The 22,547-nt window shown below is 43.0% G+C and overlaps 1 protein-coding gene across 4 annotated transcripts in view; it reads left to right on the forward strand.

The window, feature by feature from the left end:
* The first annotated feature begins 579 nt into the window (after positions 1 to 579).
* Positions 580 to 22,547, forward strand: part of EFCAB11 (EF-hand calcium binding domain 11) — a 151,919-nt gene continuing 129,951 nt past the window's right edge. For 3 of the 4 annotated variants that reach the window (XR_009547246.1, XM_007526827.3, XM_060181237.1), the window contains exons 1-5: positions 580 to 751; positions 1,516 to 1,611; positions 8,402 to 8,447; positions 19,388 to 19,489; positions 20,552 to 20,642. Coding sequence is in view for 2 of the 4 variants with exons in the window: in XM_007526827.3 (XP_007526889.2) it covers positions 677 to 751; positions 1,516 to 1,611; positions 8,402 to 8,447; positions 19,388 to 19,489; positions 20,552 to 20,642 (410 nt within the window). In the remaining 2 variants the exon portion in view is untranslated. The remainder of the gene's footprint in view (positions 752 to 1,515; positions 1,612 to 8,401; positions 8,448 to 19,387; positions 19,490 to 20,551; positions 20,643 to 22,547) is intronic. The other variant, XR_009547247.1, reaches the window with a different exon arrangement.

Consider the following 22,547-nt stretch of genomic DNA (forward strand, 5'->3'; position numbering starts at 1 on the left):
ATCTCCCCATCCACCGGGAGGTGAGTCATTTTGTTGGACTCACACCCAATTTGTAGCCATTATAACATTTCCAGGTTATAACATTTATAGTGGCATAAATTGAAAGTAAATTATCAAAGCTAATTCATCATGGAGCTGGTTGGTGTTAACACCCACACATGTTACCGTGCACAAGAACTAGGGTTCAAGCCTCTGGTCCTCACTTACTGAGAAGTTTCATGAGTGCTGAAGCAGTGCTGCAAGTGTCCCTCTGTCTCCCCATTACTATTTCTCTCTGACTCTATAAAACTTAAAAAAAAAACAACAATTAAAAGTAATTCAACACAAGTGGTGGGGAGAGAACATGACACACAAGGAAGGCACAGAAAGGCTGGATGCTGGGCAGCAAGTTTAGAGTTAAAAGAGCCCAGACGGGGCGGGAACAAGCATAGGGGCGGGGGCTAGGGTGCCTCGCGCCATAGGTCATCCCTAGGAAACGTTTGTAAACAAAAGTTCTGTCCAATAGCATTGCAGGATCAACGCCAGTGGTGCTCAGGCCGGCCAATGGAACGAGACGTTGGAAGTACAGTCCGCCTGGGGAGCCACTCTGAGAGCTGGGCGGGCTGGCAGCGGCCTCCCTGGGGCAGGCTCAGGCTGTGGCGCTCGCTGCGGATCCGTCTCCGTTTTGCTGGTCGAGATGTTTTTCTCTGAGGCCGGGGCCCGGCCACGGACAAGGGAAATCAGCCCCTCGGAACACAAGAAATGGGTGGAAGTAGGTGTCCGGAGCTCGGGCTCTCACGTGAACTTGACCCAGGACGCCCAGTCCATCCCCCGGGTCTGGGACTCACTAGATCTGGACCGTCCTTCCAAAGTAATGAGGCCTCGGCTGCAAGATTTCTGGATCCCTCTCTCTTGTGTGTCACACAGTGAACTAAACCTACGATCTAGGGACTGGAGAGAGAGCTTAATAGTTATGCAAAACGACATTAATGCCCTAGGCAACAAAGGTCTCAGATTCAGTCTCCAGCACCACCTTAAGCTAGACCTGGTGCAAAACAAGGAATAAATAAGTAAGCTAGAAAACCTCTGGGCTGGGAAGATCGCATGATGGTTATGCAAAAAAAAACTTTTCTGCCTGAGTCTCCGAAGTTCCAGGCCCAATCCCTTGAATCTCCACAAACCAGAGCCGAGCAGTGCTCTGATAAAAATAAAATAGTAACAAAGTAAAAATAAAAGGCAGCACTTTCTTGGACGGAAATTAGGGTAAACTTTATCCCAGCTGTTTAAAGGAATTGGTTTGTATTAGCCTAGCGATGGAGTCGTTTGCACATTTTTTTCCTCCCCGAGTAACTTTTGCCCATCGTTTAAATTTCTTGAGGATTAAAGTGGGGATAATTCAATTCAATTTCCAAATCTTACGGCCAGGCTGAATTTTAGATGTTGAATATATTAACTATACATTGAATTTAAGCTAGTAATAGAGTAATTGAACAAACGATACATGCCTTATTAATAAAGATATTTAATGTTCTTTAGGTCTTTAAAGCATGTGATGAAGATAACAAAGGCTATCTAAGCAGAGAGGACTTTAAAGTTGCTGTTGTAATGCTGTTTGGGTACAAGCCCACCCAGGTAGAGCTTACTTTTGTATTTGGGGGTGGGATGAAAAGTGTAAGGAGTTGCAGGTTTTTTCCCAGTGCTTACTGCATTTCTTCTTTTTTCCTCCTCTGAACAGTGTACTGTTCCCCGGTGGCTATGGGTGGCTGGAGGGGTTGCACGTGGGACCTCTCACAAACTAGTTCTATGCTCACTGAAGAGGTGGTTTGGCATTTGCTGGAGTGGACCTGGAGGCCAGTCTCTGGTGCCTTATGTGCCAGGGCAGAGGACTTTTAAGTTTCCATCTCTCTCCCTCTCCCTCTCTCTCTCTCTCTCTCTCTCTCTCTCTCTTTCTCTCTCATATAAATGAATAAACCTTAAAGGAAAAAAAAAAACTCAGGAGTGAGTCAGAAACCTCACAAAAGCCTATCTCATCACTAGACTGATAATATTTATAGTCAGTATGAGATGTTACAGTGACGGGGAGGAGGATAATGAATGGAACAATTCACAGAGGAATTGGCTATTGATTTCTTTATTTAAAGAAAAGAGTGACTTGGGAGGTGGCTTAGTGAGTAGAGTGTTAGACTTGGGAGAATAAGTTCCTGAGTTTGATCCCTGGTATGACTCTCTCTCTCTCTCTCTCCCTCACTCTCATATTAACACATCTTTTTAAGAGTTTAAAATTTAATTGCAGAAGTAATATACTTGTGGTCTGGGAGGTGACGCAGTGGCTAAGGAACTAGACTCTCAAGCATGAGATCCTGAGTTCAATCCCCGGCAGCACATGTACCAGAGTGAAGTCTGGTTCTTTCTCTCTCTCTCTCTCTCCTATCTTTCTCATTAATAAATAAATAAAATCTTTTAAAAAAAGAAGTAATATATTTATATAGTAAGCAAATTGAGGGCCAGAGAGATTGCACACCAAATCTACATGTCTGAGGTCCCAGAAGTCCCAGGTTCAACACAATATGCCAAAGCCAAACAGTTCTCTTGTTAACCTCTCTTGTGGAAAAAAAAAAAAAAAGTCAAACAAGTGACCCTAGAGGTGAAGAAATGGCTAAAAGTGATGGACTTTCAAGCATGAAGTTCTGAGTCCAGTCTCTGGCATCATATGTGCCAGAGTGATGTTCTGGTTCTGTCTTTCTCCTCTCCTTCATAAATCTTAAAAAGAAAACAAACAAACAAAAAACACTTCAAAAAGTACAGAATGGTATGAATGTGAATATGATAACTAGGAAGATAGTATGATGATTTTGCAAGACTTTCATTCATGCCTGAGACTCCAAAGTCCCAGGCTCAGCACCCCCCCAATACCCTGCACCACCATAAGCCAGAGCTGAGCTGTCTTCTAGTAATAAAATAAAATGAACACAGGGACAGATGGTGGCACACCTGGTTGAGCGCACATGTTACAATGTGCAAGGACCCGGGTTCAAGACCCAGGTCCACCTGCAGGGGGAAAGCTTCGTGAGTGGCGAAGTAGGGCTGCAGGTGTCTCTCTGTCACTCTCCTCTAGCTCCCAATTCCTCTCAATTTCTGACTGTCTCTATCCAATAAATAAATATAATAAAGTTTTTTAAAATAAAACTGAATGTGAAATTTCCTTCCTCTGTACCCAAGAGCCATATCTCAGTCATTACTGTTATTAACAGTTTCGCGTTAATCATTCCAAATTGTCCTATGAATGACAAATATTTATATGCATAGTATTCTATAAGAAATATAACTGGGTGCATAGTATGCTGTTTTCTTTTAACTTGCTTTTATTCACTTAACAATAGATGAACATATAAATTCATACCATACCACCATGACAAAAATAATAGGTATATGACATTATTTTTTTTAGCCATTTTTTCTGTATTTGGTCATTTAGAGTGTTTCTGTAATCTCGGGACTAGATGGTATGATGGTTATGTAAGGAGACTCTCTTGCCTGAGGCTCCAAAATCCCAGGTTCAACCTGGCAGCACCATAAATCAGAGCTGAGCAGTGCTCTGGCAAAACGAGAAAAAAGTCAATAATTTCTTTTCTTTCTTTTCTAAATTTTTTTTGAGAGAGACACGCAGAGAGAAACACCAGAGCACTGCTCACCTCTGGCTTCTGGTGGTGCAGGGGACTGAACCTGGGACTTAGGAGCCTAAAAAGTCAATAATTTCTTAAAGTTTTGTTTATTTTTAATGAGAGCGATACAGAGAGAAAGATACAAAGCAGAGGAAAGACAGAGAGAGAGAGAGAGAGAGAGACCAGAACACTGGTCAGTGGTCAGCTCTGGATTATGGTGGCGCAAGAGAATGAACCTGGGAGCTCTGGCATCTCAAGCATGGAACTCTTTTGTGTAACTATCACGCAGTCTCCCTCACCCATACTCATTTCACTGTTCTCTTTCCTATGAATATTACTACAGTGAGCATGCTTTTATGTCTGTATAGTTGTATAGTTATGTAGTAATTTCCTAGAAGTGCAGTTGCTAGTTCATTTGAAGTTTTGCTGGATACTGCTCGCTCAAGAAAAGGTTGCCCTAACTCATCAATAACAAGCTGCAGTGAGGTTCTTAATTGAGTAGGACGCCTCCTAAGCTATCCCCGCCCGCTTGGTGTTGCTCCTCCTGCCTCTTAGCTGTTGCCTCCTTTCTGGAGATGGATGGATCCCTCCTATTAAGCTATTGAAGTGGAATTAATCAAAGTCAAGATCTTGTCCAGATTTAAGGAATTTAACTGCTCTCATCCAGCAGAGGAAGCAGCCAAGGCTCTTGTCTGGAATGCCCTCTCTTGTATATGATATAGACCAACAGCTCTGTTCTAAGATTTATTTATTTATTTAAGACAGATGGGAGGGAGGGAGGGAGAGAGAGAGAGAGAGTAGAAAGAGAGAGAGAGAGAGAGGAGAAAGAGAGAGAGAGAGGAGAGAGAGAGAGAGAGAGGGAGAGAGAGATATTATAACACCAAAGCTTCCTTCAGTAAGGTCGGGGCCAGACTTGAAACTGGGTCCCACTACCCAGGTGAACTATCTCACCAGCCCATAATGAGAGAGAAGAGAGAGACAGGGCGCCACTCTGTTGTATGCTCTGCTGGGGACCCCCGCAAGCAAGCAGTGTGCTTTGCCTGCCGAGCCACCACTGTCCCGGCTGCCAGACCAACGGGTGGCAGTCACTCTGGTCCTCATGGTGCTTTCCCTTTGCCAGATTACAGGCTTGGTGAAGCTAGTAGGGGCCTTGTGGTGTTTCTCCCCTACATCCTTCAAGGATTCAGTGTGTCCCACCTTACAGTAAGCATGTTCTGATGACACAGGTCCCAACAACAGCCCAGCTGGCTTCACAGTGGTTCATGCTTGGTTCCTGAGAAACAGATGATGAAGCTTATAGGAGTCAGGACTGGCTCCCGGAATTGCAGCTTTCTTGTTAACCTATAGTCATTGAGTTGGAATTCCAAAGCTAGCCAGCTAAAGGAGTCACCCTGTGAAGCATTATGTGTAACCTGGGTTTAGTTAGAAAGAGATCTGGAGAAATTTGAGAGGGAAGGGGAAGATAAAGCAGGAGAGAGACAGACACCTGCAGCACTGCTCGATGGTTCCAGCAGCTTTTCCCCTGGCAGGTATGGACTGGGGGGCTTCAACCCAGGTCGTTGTTCATTGAAACAAATGTGCTAGGGGACCAGGCGGTGGTGCACTTGGTTAAGCGCACACATCGCAGTGCACAAAGACCTGGGTTCAAACCCCTGGCCCCCACCTGCAGGAGGAAAGCTTCACAAGTGGTGAAGCAAGCTCTGCAGTGTCCTTTTACCTCTCTCTGTCTCCCCCTACCCTCTCAATTTCTCTCTGTCTCTATTCAATAATAACTAAATAAAATATTTAAAAAAAACTTAATGTGTATAAATATGTGTGTGTTTAAAAAAAAAAAAAACCAACAACAAAAAGCAAATGGTGCATGCACCATCACAAAGTCCCCTGGAAGTTTTATTTTTGAATAGTAGTTCTGAACAAATGAAGTCTTCATTGGACGCAGGTCAGGGAACTGTAAAGCAATTATGTCACATGTCATTTATATGTGGCTGCAGTTGTAAACACTGGAATCTATTGTGTTCCTATCTAATAAAAAGAACACTTGCTAGCTGATAGAGATAGGAGGATGCAAATAATCCATTTGATGCAGCTCGCTGTTTCATGTCTATGCTTTAGTCCCAGGTTCAAATCCCTGGTCTCCACCTGCAGGGGGGAAAGCTCCATGAGTGGTGAAACACTGTTGTAGGTCTCTCTCTTTCTCACTCCCTCTCTCCTACATCCCTCTTGCTTTCTTTCTTCCTCTATCCAATCAATAGTTAAAAATTTTAAAAAGAATAAAAGAATGCTAGGCTAGGCCATAGTATTAACAATGACTTTCATTGAATTATTGTTTTTTAAACATTTCATCAATTTGATATTGTGTCTTTTTAAGAGATTTATATATTTGGTAACATAAGAGTGATAAGGGAAGAGATAAAGAATCATAGCACAGCCCAAGAAGTGGAAAAATGGGCAAAGTCATTGGACTCTCAAGCACTGAACTAGGGAAAAGGGATCCCTAGTTCAGTTCCCACCAATGTATATATCAGAGAGATGCTCTGGTCCTTTCTCTCTCTCTCTCTCTTTCTATCTCTCTTTCTCTCTCTCTCTCTCATATAAATTAACAAACCTTTTAATAATAATGATAATGACAATAGTAAATAAAAAAGAGCCATAGCATCACTCAGCCATAGGTGATGGCATTGAACTTGGGACCTTATGCATTTTAAGTCCAGTACTCCAGCCACTGTGCCACATCCTGTTCTGCTTTTCATGTTCCATGATCAGGAGAAGGGATTTAAAATTGAGCTAGCTGGAAGAATTGCATTTTGGGAGGTCTACAACAGAAAGGTCAACTACATGTGTGACAACCAAGTTTATTTTATTTTATTTATTTTTATTTATTTATTTTTAATTTTTTGTTTATAAAAAGGAAACATGGACAAAACCATAGGATAAGAGGGGCACAACTCCACACAGTTCCCACCACCTGAACACTGTATGTCATCCCCTCCCCTGATAGCTTTCCTATTCTTTTTTAAAAAAACTTTATTTATCTATTCCCTTTTGTTGTCTTTGCTGTTTATTGTCGTTGTTGTTATTATTGTTGTCATTGGATAGGACAGAGAAATGGAGAGAGGAGGGAAAGACTGAGGGGGAGAGAAAGATAGGACACCTGCAGACCTGCTTCACCACCTGTGAAGCGACTCCCCAGCAGGTGGGGAGCAGAGGCTCGAACCTGGACCCTTACGCGGGTCCTTGTGCTTTGCGCCACTTGCGCTTAACCCACTGCACCACCACCCAGCTCCCAATAGCTTTCCTATTCTTTAACCCTCTTGGAGTATGGACCCAAGGTCATTGTGGGATGCAGAAGGTGGAAGGTCTGGCTTCTGTAATTGCTTCCCCACTGAACATGGGCATTGACAGGTTGATCCATACTCCCAGTCTGTCTCTCTCTTTCCCTAGTGGGACAGGGTTCTGGGGGAATCGGAGCTCCAGGACACACTGGTGGGGTTGTGTGTCCAGGGAAGTCTGGTTGGTATCATACTAGCATCTGGAACCTCGTGGCTAAAAAAAGAGTTAACATATAAAGCCAAACCAGTTGTTGACTAATCATGAGCCTAAAGGCTGGAATAGTTCAGATGAAGAGTTTGGGGGGGGTGTCTCCATTTTGTAGATAGCTAGTAGGCATATTTTAGTTATATTCCAAAGGGCTTGTGGCTATACTAGGTTTTTTTTTTTTTTCCCCTCTGAGCCTGAAATCTGATATGCAGGTGGATCCAAGTTATTGTCTGGGGAAATGATGTCATGGCTGGAAAAAGGACCAGAAAGCTGAATCAGGGAAGAGAGTAGCTCCCAAATATGGGAAAGGTGTATAAATATTGTTGACTGTAAACCCCATTGATTTGATGTGATCTGGGGCCCATATTCAGCTTCTGAGCCTATGTGACCTCTGCATCCCTGTAGATCTGAGCTCACATTCTGTGGTCATGAGTAGGAACATTCCAAGCCGCCCCAATATCAGGACCCATCTTCCTCAGGTGTAGCATAGAGTATGTTGTCCAGCCTCTCTTTGGAGGATGGAACATACTCTACCATTGTTGATCCAAGTTAAGGGTAATGGGGGCCCACAAAGGGGTCTATTGTGTTGTTTGTGATAGAGATGACTGGTAACAATGGAGAGAGGGATTTATTCGAGGTCTAGGCCCATCATGTCTGTTTGGGAATCTCAGGACTCACTGAATAGGGCCCCAGCTGATGTGGTGGCCTGATAGTGACTAAAGAGTTATCATTAACGTGTGCCAGTCTCTTGCCCTTATTCAGCTTTTGCAGTCCTTGCTCGATAAGGGTAGCTTGGGAATGAGTGAGGGAAGTATAATAGGAAATAGGTGAGGAGGGTATTTAAGTCTAAGTAGACACTATTTCATTGTGAACTTCATACTAACTCACTGTAGATTATTGTGTACTTTTGCTTTCAGGTATATATTTTGCCCTAATTTGCTTACACTGTTTTGGTCAGCAGAATAGCATTTGGGGTGTGTGTGTGTGTGTGTGTGTGTGTGTGTGTGTGTTGCATTAGCATTGGTATCCGATTAGCATCAAATTTGACAGAGATTGGTGGAAGAATAAATAAGTAAATAGCTATCCCGTGACATTACTATTTTGCTGCATCCTCACAAAGTTATTTTCTCACAAAAGACATCCCTTCCCCGTGCTCCTAAATTTAACAACTGACATTGTGAATGCACTGGATGAACTCACTTGCCCTTTCTTTTCTTTTCTAGATAGAAACCAATTCTGTGATGTCTTCAATAAACGCAGACACCTCCGGTAATATAAAAGTTAAAAATAACACCCTTATTCAGCCATAAAACTTAAAATTAAGAGTAAATGTAGAAGCTATAAAGCATTATGTTTATGTACATATTTTGTTTCTAGTTACCCCCAAAGAAAAAGACTTTGGTTCTTTTAGTTTTGATTATGTAATTATAAGTGTAATGTATATATTTATTATAGAAAAAAAATAAACCAAAGTGTAAAGAAGAGAATGTTGCTTGTAATTACAACATCCAGCAGATGATTCTGGGTTTTCTGACTTGGGCAGCTGAATGAATGGACGTGGCATGAACCGAAATAGGAAGCTTGGGAGACTGGGGGTTGTGGGGCAGAACTCCACATTGAATGTGGTTAAGTCGGGGACATTTTGGGCACCGCGGCAAGGCAGTCAGTGGTATGAATATGACATTCTGAGCACCACTCTGGGCTAAGCAAATAGATATGGGGATCATCAGCTTGCAGATGGCTTTTGAAACCATGGGACCAGGCAAGACCACCTAGAGACAGTGGGCTGGAACTAACTGGCATTCAGAGAGAGGATCTGGCCATGGCAGGGAAACAGGAGGGAATCTGGAATGTGTTTGAAAGTCACAAGAAGTAGGTATTTCAAGGGAGACTATGTGGGAGACACTGTGGAATGCTGCTGAAAAGCCTGGAAGCTGAAGAACTTAAGAGGAGCCACTGGGGTTGGCCACATGGGGGTTTCACTGTGCACTGAGGACAGAGGCCAGGCTGCAGCAGGTGGAAGAGGGGGTAAGTATATATGTCTTTTTTTTTTTTTTTGCCTCCTGGGTTATTGCTGGCGCTCAGTGCCTGCACCATGAATCCACTGCTCCTGGAGGCCATTTTTTCCCCTTTGTCGCCCTTGTTGTTGTAGCCTTGTTGTGGTTATTATTGTTATCGTTTGTTGTTGGATAGGACAGAGAGAAATGGAGAGAGATGGGGAAGACAGAGAGGGGGAGAGAAAGACAGACACGGTCCTTGCGCAGTAGGTAAGTCTTATGGTTGGCACATAGTGGTTATGAGCCGAGAGAGGTATTGCTTCCTTTATTTTTGAAAGTGAAGAGCCTATTTTAAAGCTTAGCACCTGGGTCCTTGTGCATAATATCACATTTGCTCTACCTGGTTTGCCCTCTCTGGACCCCAAACATTGCAACTTTAAGTTCTAGATGAGAGCGTCTCTACATCCATCTCACACACGTGGCTTCTCCTGTGCCCCCTTCTCATTGACAGTGAATATGCTTCGAATGGAACACTTCTTTCAAATTCAAGAATTGTTTCAAACTAGAATTTGCTGTTGTTGTTATACTGAATAGTCTTCAGGGGCAGGGGGGTGGCATACCCAGTAGAGTGCACACAGAACTCTCATTCTTTTGCATAACCATTATGCTGCCTTCCCAGAAATGATTCATTTTATAATACTTTCCAAAAGGTCACAAGGTATATTCATCATCTGAGAAATTCAAGGGGCTTCTCAGAGCGAGGAAGGGTCTGGGCTGGAGGGATGAGAAGCCAGTATAGATGCTTATCCCCCTGACCCAGTATTTCTGTGAAAGAACTCTCCTTCACCTGCAGGTTTTCCCTCGGTTCCCTCCCTCTTCTAGTCTTGATGTGAATAGTAAAGTAATTTCCACAAAGCGTCACTTTCTTGAGTGATTTCTTGAGGATTAAAGTAATAGACTCACAGCCAGGGTGCTAACTCTCCAACTAGTTGCAATTTGTGTTCACTTCAGTGGGGAGACACATGGCTAAACATCCAAGAGAAAGAATACAATAGCCATTCTAGCGAAAAATCACTGCTACCCTCTGATTGTTGCTAGCAGAACTTTTCTCTATCAGAATGTTTAGTGCTGAACCAAGGGCAACAAAAAGGGAAAAAATAGCCTCCAGGCACATTGGATTCATAGTGCAGGAACTGAGCCCCAGCAATAACCCTAGAGGCCAAAAAAAAAAAAAGTTAAAAAAAAGAATAAACTTATTAAAATAAAATAAAATAAAATTTGTGCCGTGTTACCACAGTTATCACAAATAATTATACCTATGATTTCTTGAATGCTTTGGTCTTCCTCTCTCTCTCTCTCTCTCTCTCTCTCTCTTACTTCAGCAGTATTATCTTTGGGACTTAGTGCCTGCATGGGAATCAGTGGCCATTTTTTTCCCTTTTCTTTGATAGAGGTGGGATGCAGAGAGAGATAGAGAGGGAGAAAGATAATGAGTGAGAGATGGAGATAGAAGGAAAAACACCTGTAGTATTGCTTCACTGCTTGTGAAGCTAAATCCCTCCCACCCTCACCCCCCACCCCCACAGGTGGGAACTTGAATCCGTGTCCTTGAGCTTGGTGACCTGCTTGCTCTACCAAGTGTGCCATCACCCAGCCCCTATGAATTCCCTTCAGGTGTAGACCCTGTGATGAACGGTCTGCCACTCTTAGTGGATTGCTAACATGAGTACAGCTCAATCACATTAAGATTATCTCCATTTTGGAAAGTATAAAAGGAAAAACTTTGCTGCTTGAAGAGGGTGAGTCATTTGCCCAGGGTGACTCAGCTGACTGCCAGGTAGTACCTCATAGCAGTCTCATCTCAATGCTGATCCTCTTCACCAAATGACAAGCTCATCTCTTGATTTTTTTTTTTTTTGTTTTAAGGTCACAGGTCATGTCAGCCCCTGGGACAAGTACTGGGTACCGTGACATGCTTCATTCCCTGGGAACTTAACTTGTGAGTTGACCTCAGGAGTGGGTCAGTGCACAAAAGCAGGTCGTGTGTGTTTGCTAGATGGAGTTTAATCCATGCACTAGGACTCCCTTTTGTGGAGAGGCCCCATTTTTCATGACAAGGACTACTTCTTCCACAGCGTCTCACAGAGGAGAGAGTGACCTGTGGATGCTGAGATCTGCACACTCTTGAGTAGAGGCACTCGTGCCTTGTGGAAGAATAGTCCTTAAACTTTCTCCAGTGTAGGCCACTAGCAGTCTTCAATGCCAGAGCATGTCAAAGACTCGTATGCAGTCTTGGATGATTTTATTTCCTTGCTGGATAAACTGTACAGTATTTTATATAAATAACAACAGTTCAGACTTGGGGGGAATTCTGCTTTCTGTATGCCCAAGGCTGTGAATCAGATAAAATCTGCATGCACTGTGCCCCCCATCCTTACACAGCTGTCTGTGTTTTTCTCCTGCATCGATATAAAATGTACGTAAGTGGGGGGGGGGGACTGAACAAAGAACCCTGGAATTTCTTTTCACTGGGTGATTCTTTGAAACACTCCTCGTCCCTAGATAGAAATTTTTCTTTAAATTATAGCTAGAAACTTGAGAAGAGAAATTGAGAGGGCTAAGGGAGACAGAGGGGAAGAAAGAGACACCTGTAGACCTGCTTCACTGCTCATGAAGCACTCTCCCTGCAGGTGGGGACCAAGGACATGAACCTGGGCCCTGGACTATGATAATATATGCCCCCAAGTGGGTGTATACTGCCTGGCCCCTGTTTATTTATTTTGGATAGAGACAAAGAAGTTGAGAGACAAGGGGGAAATAGCAAGATGAGAGACACTTGCAATATTGTTTCACCGCTCATGAAACTCCCCCTCTGTAAGAGGGGGTTGGAGACTTAAACCTGGGACCTTGAGCACTGTGATGTGTGCACTCTACCAGGTGCACCACTGCCCAGCCCCTTTATTACTTTTTAAATAATGAACAGAGTCCTGAGAGTTGGCACAGTGGCCAGAGTTTTGGACTTCTTTTTTTTTTTTTTGCCTCCAGGGTTATCACTGGGGCTTGGTGCTTACACTATGAATCCACTGTTCCTGGAGGCTATTTTTTTTTCCCTTTTGTTGCCCTTGTTGTTAATCATTGCTGTTGTTGTATTATTATTGTTGTTGTTATTGTTGTTGGATAGGACAGAGAGAAGAGGGGGAGACAGAGAGGGGAGAGAAAGACACCTGTAGACCTGCTTCACCGACTGAAGTGACTCCCCTGCAGGTGGGGAGCTGGGGGCTCGAACAGGGATCCTTCCACCGGTCCTTGTGCTTTGTGTCACGTGCGCTTAACCCACTGTGCTACCATCCGGCTCCAAGTTTTGGACCATTTAAAAGCAGGAAGTCCTGTGCTTGATCTCTGGCATCACATGTGCTCAGATGATGTCCTTCTCTCTCTTTCTCTCTCCCTTTGCCCCCTCATGCTCTCTCATGAATAAATAGATAAATCTTTAAAACAAATATGAAATATATTCTATTTTCATGCTTTAAAAAGAAAAGGCTCTCTGGAACTTCATTTTCACCTTTCAACTTGCAGTGACAGAATCAGAGAGACTTATTCATCGTAATGGTTATTATGGACTGTTTGCCTCCACCATGCTGGCCAGTGTCATTGCAATAGAAAAATAATTCATGGATGATGACGTTAATGGCAAGCTGGTTTGCTTACTTCTGTTTATTACTATTGGGTCTGGCGTGCTTTGAACCAGATAGTTGAATGTATTCTCAGTTTAAACGTCCATATTCTAGTCCGGCTATTATATGTTTTGCTGCCTTTGGCTCCTACCTAAGCAAGTAAGCAGTTATAGTCAGATTTTGTTTGACTTCATATTGCAAACTCTTTATTTTATTTTATTTTATTTTATTTTATTTTATTTTATTTTATCTGATTTTATTTCCACTAGGGTTATCAGTGGGGCTCAGTGCCTACACTATGAATCCATTGCTCCTGGAAGCCATTTTTTTCCTTTTTATTTTCTATTTTATTTTATAGGATAGAGAGAGGAGTTGAGAATGAAAGGAAAGATCGAGGAGAGAGAAAGCGAGACACCTGTAGACCTGCTTCACCACCTGTGAAGCATCCTCCCTGCAGGTGGGGAGCCGGGACTTGAACTCTGGTCCTTGCATATGGTCACATGTGTGTTTAATGAGGTGCACCACCACCCAGCCCCCTCGTTCTTTTTTATATATGTGTACATGTATGTATATATTATTGTTACCAGGGCTTCACTGTTCCAGTCTGACTTTTTTTTTTGACTGAGGGAGAGAGAGTGTCACTCCCGACCTGTAGGGCCTGGGGTTCCAAGCTGGGCCATGCACAGAGCAGAGATGACATCTTCTCAGGTGAGTTATGTAACCGGCCTCCTTGTTGTATTCTTTTATATATATATATATATATATATATATATATATACATATATATATATATATATTTTATTTATTTAATTTATTTCCTTTTGTTGTCCTTGTTGTTTTATTGTTGTAATTATTATTGTTGTTGTCGTTGTTGGATAGGACAGAGAGAAATGGAGAGAGGAGGGGAAGACAGAGAGGAGGAGAGAAAGACAGACACCTGCAGACCTGCTTCACCACCTGTGAAGCGACTCCCCTGCAGGTGGGGAGCCGGGGTTCGAACCGGGATCCTTATGCCAGTCCTTGTGCTTTGTGCCACCTGCGCTTAACCCGCTGCTCTACAGCCCGATTCCCCTCCTTGTTGTATTCTTATGTGAGCACATTTTATCTCTATCGCCCCCAGGGGAGGTCATCCGAATTTAATTTCCCAAGCTGGAGAATGCTTGCATTAGAGTTGCTAAAAGCCCACTGAATTCTTCAAAACCCTCATTTTAAGACTCTTGCCATCCTTGGAAATATTAATATATGGCACCATGAATGAACACTCTCTCTCTCTCTCTCTCTCTCTCTCTCTCTCTCTTTCTGCTATATCCAGGACCAGAGCCGCAGTCTAAATAACTTGGCATTTTTATTGCTTTCTCCTTCACTCGCCCCAGGTTTATTGCAGTTTCTAATTTAAGCTCACTGTGATAGCCAGAAAGGAGACTACTCATTTTCAAAAAGCCTCCTCTGGGTGCACTGACCCTGCAGGTTAGAACCATTAACCACAAAAAGAATATACATAATGAAACTTTCTGGGGGAGAAAATGATATAGTTTTGTTGGACTTTTTGAATATACCCACCCCTGTGGTGAAAAATGATTACCCTCATAGGAAACTGCTTAAAAACAATAAAGTCAGAAAGATAACAATCCTAGCCTGTCTCTCTCTCTCTCTGGCATATCAAGATTACATGAATTAAATAGCATGGACAATAAAATATAGATATTACATGAATTAAATAGCGTGGACAGTAAAATATAGATATTCATTATGGAACATGAAAAGAATTCATTTTGTAGAGTGACTTGTAAAACAGAAGGAAGTGTTTCCAGTGGAAAATGCAGACTTGAAGAGTCTGGAGGGATTTGATTACTGGTCTCGAGTCCATCAGTAAGATCCTCAGTTTAGGTCTTGTGGGGGGAATGGTGGTGAGAGGAGGATGAGGAGACCACCTTGTCCATAGTTGAGTAGCTCTGCTTTTGTTTATACAATAGGTCTCCTTTCCAGGCTCATCGTGTAGAATAGCTATCAGTGACAGAGAGAAAGACAGCAGAGCTTCCTCTGGTGCAGTGGGGACTGGGTTTGCACCTGGGTCATGTGCATGGCAAAGCAGGTGCATTATTCAAATGTGCCGTTTTTTTTTAACTTTTATTTTAATTATCAGGAGGGTTATTGCTGGAGCTCTGCACCAGCACTACAAACCCACCATTTCCGGGGGCTATTTTTCCTTTTTTTTTTTTGTTAAAGAATAAAGAACTCAAGAAAAGAGGGGAAGATAGGAAGAAAGATAGACATCTACAGATGTACCTGTGAAGCTTACTTGCCCCTGCAGGTGGGGAGCAGGGGCTTGATCTGGATCTTTGCACGTGGTAATATGTATGCTCCAGCTGGGTGTGCCACTGCCTGGCTCACCCTTCTGTGTTTATAAAGAACTTTTTCTAGAGCTAAAAATAAGCCTTCAAATGATTTTTATTTGATTTACATAGTGCATAGAGACAGAGAAAAATCTAGAGGTAGAGGAGGGGAGGGCGGGTGGTGATATACTTGGCTGAGCACACGTTACAGCGTCCAATACACCTGGGTTCAATCCCCTAGTCCCTACCTGCAGGCGGAAACCTTCACAAGCAGTGAAGTGGTGCCCCCTTTCCCTGTCAGTTTCTCTCTGTCTCTACCCAGTAAGCAAATAAAATAGGGGGAAGGGAAAGATAGAGAAGAAGGAGAGACACCTGTAAATATTGCTTCATCGCTCATGAGGCTTTGCCCCTGCAGGTGGGGACCAGGGGCTTGGACTGTGGTCCTTGCACATAATAACATGTCTATATAACATGAGTGCACCACTGCCTAGACCCAAATATTTTTTCTCTTTTTTTACTAGTGCTTTAATAATGATTAACAAGATTTTAAGATAATAGGGGTACAATTCTGTACAGTTCCCACCACCAGAGTTCTGAGTCCCATCCCCTATATTGAAGGTTCCCTATTCTTTTTTAAAAATATTATTTATTTATTTATTTATTTATTTATTTATTTATTATTGGATAAGGACAGAGAGAAATTGAGAGGAGAGGGAGAGGGAGAGAGGGAGAGAGATACCTGCAGCCCTGCTTTACCACTGCAGGTAGGGACCAGGGACTTGAACCTGGGCCCTTGAGCACTATAATACGTGAGCTTAGCTGTACCACCACCTGGACCCCAGATTCCTTATTCTTTATCCCTTTGGGAGTATGGACTAAAAATTTTTATGGGGTACAGAAGGTGGAAGGTCTGGCTTCTGTAATTGCTTCCCCACTGAAAACAGGGACGTTGGTAGGTGGGTCCATACCCCCAGCCTATTTCTCTCTCTCCCTGGTGGGGTAGGACTCTGGATAGGTGAGACTTCAGGACACATTGGTAAGGTTGTCTCGCCCCAAATCTTTGGATTACTAATAATATCCAAGTAGCCAGGTGATTTCTGAGAACCTTCTGGAGATCCCATTAATAAGCGCAGATAAACACATTGATCTATATTGTAGTTCCTGATGTATGCTTATGTGTAACTAGAGTACAGTCTGTTTAGGTGACTGTTATTAGTAGAATAAATTATCTAGAAGACCTGGCATTGTACTTGTATATTTAAAATAGACAGATAGACAGACAGATAGATAGATAGATAGATAGGTAGGTAGATAGATAGGTTGCTAGATAGATAGGAGCCCACAGCACCGAAGCTTCAGTACAGTGGGGGCCTGGCTTGAACGTGGGTCATGCACATGACAAAGCTGCTTGCTACACAAGTGAGCTATTTCACTGGCCCCTAATATTGTATATGAAATTAGAGTCCTTCGAGCATATTCTTTCACTCCAGAGTCGACACAAGCCATATACAGAAGTATATGGTTGTGAAAAGCTGATGGCAATGGAATTATTGGAGATCCTTGTAAAGTGGTAATTTTCGATTTGACTGTTGTGACAGCAGGTGGAGCTAGTAGTGGGAACAGGATTTCTAGGCCATTTCGAGAGCAGCCAGAGGTATAGGGACGTCTTACAGGAACACCTCTGCATTTCTGTACTTTCCAGAAAGCACACTGCTGTGCATCTGGATGCCTTCCACTCCACTCCTCTTTGTATGTGGAGATATCTGTACCTTGCTGCAGGACACTCGGGCACGGTGGCCACCGTATCTCTATCCAGTAGGTGTCGAATGGGTCTCCCTTTCAACATGTCTACCCCCTCCCCAGTCCTCTCTCAAGACACTAGCCAGAGTAATCTTTCCAGTCTGAATCAGATCATGTCACTGCTTAGCTCTGGCTAGTGATGGTGCTGGGGATTGAACCTAGAACGTTGGAGTCTCAGGCATGAGATTCTCTTTGCATAACCATTATTCTATCTACCCCACCCTCAAACCTTTGTTTTTATTGATTTCCTGAGGCCACATAAAAATCAGATGACTTGCTGGCACCCACGGAGCCTGGGTCCTGACCCTTGCCTGCCTGCCTCTGGCTCCTCCCTCTTGGGCCGCGGTGGTTAGTGGTCTCTGTCATCTCTGTGTCCTGTCCCATGGCCTTGGCATACGGTGCTTCCACTTCTCCTTTTCTTCTTCTAACCATCTCCTCTTCTCTTCTTCCTCTTTTTCTCCTCCTCGTCTTCTCTTCTCTCTGTCTCTTCCCCCTTCCTCTTCCCCTTCCCCTTCTCCTTATTCTTCTTTTTCTTTCATTGGCACCAGGATTATTGCTGGGGCTTGACACCTGCACTACAAATCCACCACTCTCAGCTGCCATTTTTCCTTTTTATTTAACAGGAAAGAGAGAGGAATTAAGAGAGGAGGGCGAGATATATATAAAGAAAGATAGATCCTCATAAACCTTCTTCACCACTCATAAAACGTCCCCCATGCAGGTGGGGAGCAGGGACTCGAACCTGGGCTCTTGCATATGGTAATGTGTGTGCTCAGCCAGGTGGGCCACTACTCAGCCCCGCAGAATGCTCTTCTCACCATTCAGCCACTTGGTGTCCTCTCATTGCCTAGGTCTTAGCTCATATATTCCCACCCCTAAGAGATTTCTCTTTCACCAGAGTCTACTTTGTAGAATTCCTGGGACTCTTAGGAACCCCTGTTTCTCCTCTTTATTGTGTGTAGCCATGTGAATGACTGAAGCTCCACCTGTGTGGAGACCGTCTGCTACCCCAGACCAGTAACTCCTGGGGCTGGAATCACGTGTGTTCTCTTTCTCCTCTTCCTAGAGCTCAAGACAGCACCTTTATTTATACCCAGTGGGTCAGACTCATGAAGGAATCATTTAAACGTAAAAAGATAGACTGACTTAAAATTTTTCTAACTATTCAGCTACAAATAAAAAAAAACCCTGAGAAATTAGAGAAACAGCCTTCACATTTTAAAAAGCCACTGGCACTATTTTGGGAAAGGTGTACAGCTCAGCATGACTGTACCCACAGGCAAGGCGACGGGCGGTGCCGAACAGACAGCACGTGGTGCTGGTGTGATTGGGGCTATTTTTAAAACAGGGCGACACTTTCAGGGTGGAAGTCCTGAATTATAAAAAATTCTCTCTGTCTTTTTTTTTTTAATACGTATATATTTAGGGCTCAGTTCACTGAAGTATTTAAGTTCTTGGCTCCGCACTGTAAACCTTCCACAAAGATCACATTAGAATTCACTTGAATAGACAGTGTAAATGCAGTATCCAATCTCCCGTGGTCCTGCTGGGCTCCTGTGTTACGAGCCTCACAGGAAGCAGGGCCCAAGGCGGCTGAACAGTCGTGGGGTGCACCCGAGACTGGGGACCATGCCAGCTCTATTGTTTATAGAATATTTCTTTCCACCTTTATCTGTGGTATGCAGTTGGATTTGACTTTTGAGAAATGACTTCTTCACCCCTGTCTTCCAGCTGGGCAAAGAAATCTTTGTGGTAATAACATCTGGCTGGGGGGGGGGTAGGGGGAGGAATTAAAGAGGCAGAAGGAAAGAAAAATTAAGAGACCTTGTTTCACAAGTTGTTGTGGGCCCTGTCAGATCTGTTAGGGAGGAGAGTGCTATACTTTTTCAAGATCACCATTCCTTTATCTCCAGGAAAAGATCGGTGAACTCTAGCCATGTCTGTGGTTCTGGCTATTGATCGCTAGTGTTGAGTTACTCTGTATTTAGCATAATGATTTAAATTATTTATTTATCTATTCATCTCTCTATTTAATAGACAGAGACAGGGAAATCAAAGGGTGAGGGGAGATAGAGAGGGAAAGCAAAAGAGACACACCAGCAACACTGTTCCACTGCATGTGAAGAAGCTTTCCTCCTACAGATGCGGACCAGGGGGCTTGAACCTGGGTCCTGTGCATGGTAATAAGTAAGAGTTTAGCTCAGTGAGCTACCGCCCAGCCCTCCCCTGCACCCTTAGGAGAAAAAAAAATGTTTTGTTAACTCCATGGATTTACGGGGTAAATACTGTCCACCAAAGTCAAGATGAAACATCTGGTTGTAACACTTGACACTTTTCATTTCTATTTTATTTTTCATAAAGGAGGAAGATACTTTTGTCAAATTTGTTTTCCCCCCAACTCTTAGGTGTACTCCTTGGGGAGTTTTTAAACATTGTAAGGAAGAAGAAGGAAGCTCAACTTTATCAGAATGAAGCACGACACATCTTCACAGCTTTTGACAGGCACTGTAAGTGTCTTTAAAGTGTTTTGATCTGAGAAATTGCCATTAAGGAACAGTGAGAGGGAACATACACTCAGTCACACAGCAGATGATAACAGATCAGCTAATCTGTGGACTTGGAGGACTGCTTCACTGCTTTCGTTAGCTAGTGCCTTCCGTGTTGCTGTGGCGTTCTTTTCTCTACTATGATCTTAAATTCTTGGCATTTACCATGGATGAGGTAACATTTTTAGCTTTTTAACTGTACTTATGACTTGCTTATGTTCTGATGGGGACAGCAAAAGGTCTAGGAATGTGGGGACATGAGCCACCTGTTGGCCTTCTCACTTGACACAGGGACTGGAAGAGCTGTTTTCTCACACTGGGTGTGACTGAGCAGAATGGCTTCAGACCCCCTAGAGAGCCCCCCAGATCATACATAAGATGGAAATACTTGTGAAATCCAGCTGCAGGGTCTTCACCACTGTCATACTTTCTCTCTAAATATTAATGCGTGGTGGCACATCTGGTGAAGCACTCACATGAAATGTTAATGCATTACGCTTCTAATAGCAAGCTAGGACAGAGCATGCATTTTGAAGAACAAACTGTTTTGTAAGTTCACAAGCACTCACAGCTTAATGCCATCACTGCAGTGTGTGTCACTGTAGCCCTTTTCCTGGACTCAGAGAACCAGCAAATGACAGAGCTAGAAATGACTTTGGAGTCATTTGGGATTGAAGGAGAGAGGAAGCAGATTCTTAAATTCTTCCAATGAGGCATTCTCAGATTGCCTCATGTGTAAAACCAATGATAAATTGCCGCTCTTCTAATAATGTGCCGAAGTTTCACACAAACACTATGGCTGCCATATAGGCCGGGACATCTATAGAAGTGATGGGTGGTGCTGGGGAAGATGGGATAGTGGTTATAGATGCAACTCTGATGCCCCAGGCTCTGAGGTCCTAGGTTCAACTTCCTCTGCTACTATAAGCCAGAGCTGAGTGTGGAGAAAAGAAGAAAACAAACAAACAAACAAACAAACAAAAAGGTAAGTGGATTATTTTTTCCGTTTTGTCTTCCCAATAGATCGTGGCTATTTAACTCTGGAAGATTTCAAAAAAGCCTTTGAACAGGTGGCTCCCAGGTTACCAGAAAGGGTCATTCTGGAGGTGTTCAGGTAAGGCACTAAAATCTTTACATATACCTGCCCTTTGACCTTTTGTTTTAGTTAGTTTTATGGGATGCATTGGATCGATCTTCCTGTGGTGCAACCCGTGAGTACCCATTCATTGGGGAAACTGACGATCCTTCCTAGCCGACTGAATCCACATGGATCCCAGTCACTTTCAAAGCCAGCAACAAGCAGACGCTGTTGACTGGCTACGGAAGAAGGGCAAACACTAGAAGAAGAAGAAGTTAGTTTTATGGAGAACACTAAAGTATCCTGTGTTCCCTCTTAAGAATATTTCATCACATGGCCCATTGTCATGATCCAGGAGAGAAATGTGTCATCCATCTACACCTTGACAGTGTGGGGGGGGTGTTTGGGGAACAGGGAGTTATAGAAAAAACATTTGTGGGGGTCAGGCGGTGGCACAGCGGGTTAAGCGCACGTGGCACAAAGCGCAAGGACTGGCGTAAGGATCCCGGTTAGTGTTAAATTTGGATCAAAAATAAGTAATAAGACAAGCTGAACTTCTAGTTTCTCGTAACAGAAGAGTCAGTTGTCATTAATAAATACAATATTTAAATAATCAATGCATCAGAGATTTTATATTGTTCACATTAGCATAATAGTGTGCGTGTATATGAGCTGTAAATAAATATATTCATATACCTACAGACCTTGTGTTTCCTAGACTGTATGATCCAGTCAGTCTAGAAATCACTTCAGTATACAGCCAAGCAAGGCATTTTAGTTCAGTAAACTTGCCCTGCTTAAATTCCCATTTGTATTATTATTTATAGCACCACAGTCCCTAAGCCAGAATAAATGATGCATACTAACTAGTAAATGAAGTTTGAAACAAAAAGAAAAGAGAGAGAAGCATCTCCCTTAAGTATATATCGAAGTAGGTCAGAGAAACAGATGTATTAAGTTCCACACATCTCTGTTTCAGTGATGTAAACAATTTTTAAGAATAACAGGGAGAGGAAGAACCCAGAATAATGAGAAAAAGGTCAGGTGCTGAGCCTGTGTTAAGAGTCTGTGACGTGTGTCAGGGGAGGTGCTTTCTGAGAAGCTCAGGTGCATGGATGGGGTTCATTGCTCTGGCCCACAGCTGCCCAGAGGAAAGCTGATGGTTGAAGACCACGATGAGACAAGCAGCAGGATGGGAGAACTCAGATTCCAACAGTCATCAATGGTTTGAATGACTGAAAGTGTCTTCACAGTATTTTTAAAAAAGATTTTATTTATTTTTCCTTTCTTTCTTCCTTTCTTTCTTTCTTTCTTTCCTTCTTCTTCTTCTTCTTCTTTTTTTTTTTTTTTGCTTCCATGGTTTCACTGTGGCTTGGTCCCTGCACTGTGAATCCACTGCTCCTGTGGTCATTTTTTTCATTTGTTTGGATAGGATAGAGAGAACTTGAGAGGGGGAGGGAATGATAGGGAGAGAGAAAGACACCTGCAGACCTGCTTCACCACTTGTGAAGCGACCCCCCCATCCTTGCACAGGTCCTTATGCTATAACCTGGTGCACCACCGCCCAGCCCCCAAGATTTTATTTATTTTTCTATCTATTTACTTATTTGAAAGATAGAGTGAGAGCGAGAGCGAGAGAGAGAGAGAGAGACTAGACATCACTCTGGTACATGTGCTCCCAGGGATTGAACTCAGGACCTCATGCTTGAGAGTCCAGTGCTTTATCCACTGCAGTAGATATCCTTCTCTCTCTCTTTTATCTTTCAAATAAATAAACAAATAGAAAAATAAATAAATAAATTAATTAATTAATAAAATTGCCAGATTATTCCCAAAGAATTCTGTAGATCAAGAGTAGTCTCTTTCAGAAGTACTTGTCCATATTACAAATCTATTTTACAAGCCAAACCTACTCACCAACCAACCAGCTAATCAAACCCT

The sequence above is a fragment of the Erinaceus europaeus genome, chromosome 22 (genome assembly GCF_950295315.1).
Source record: "Erinaceus europaeus chromosome 22, mEriEur2.1, whole genome shotgun sequence".
Lineage (NCBI taxonomy): Eukaryota > Metazoa > Chordata > Mammalia > Eulipotyphla > Erinaceidae > Erinaceus > Erinaceus europaeus.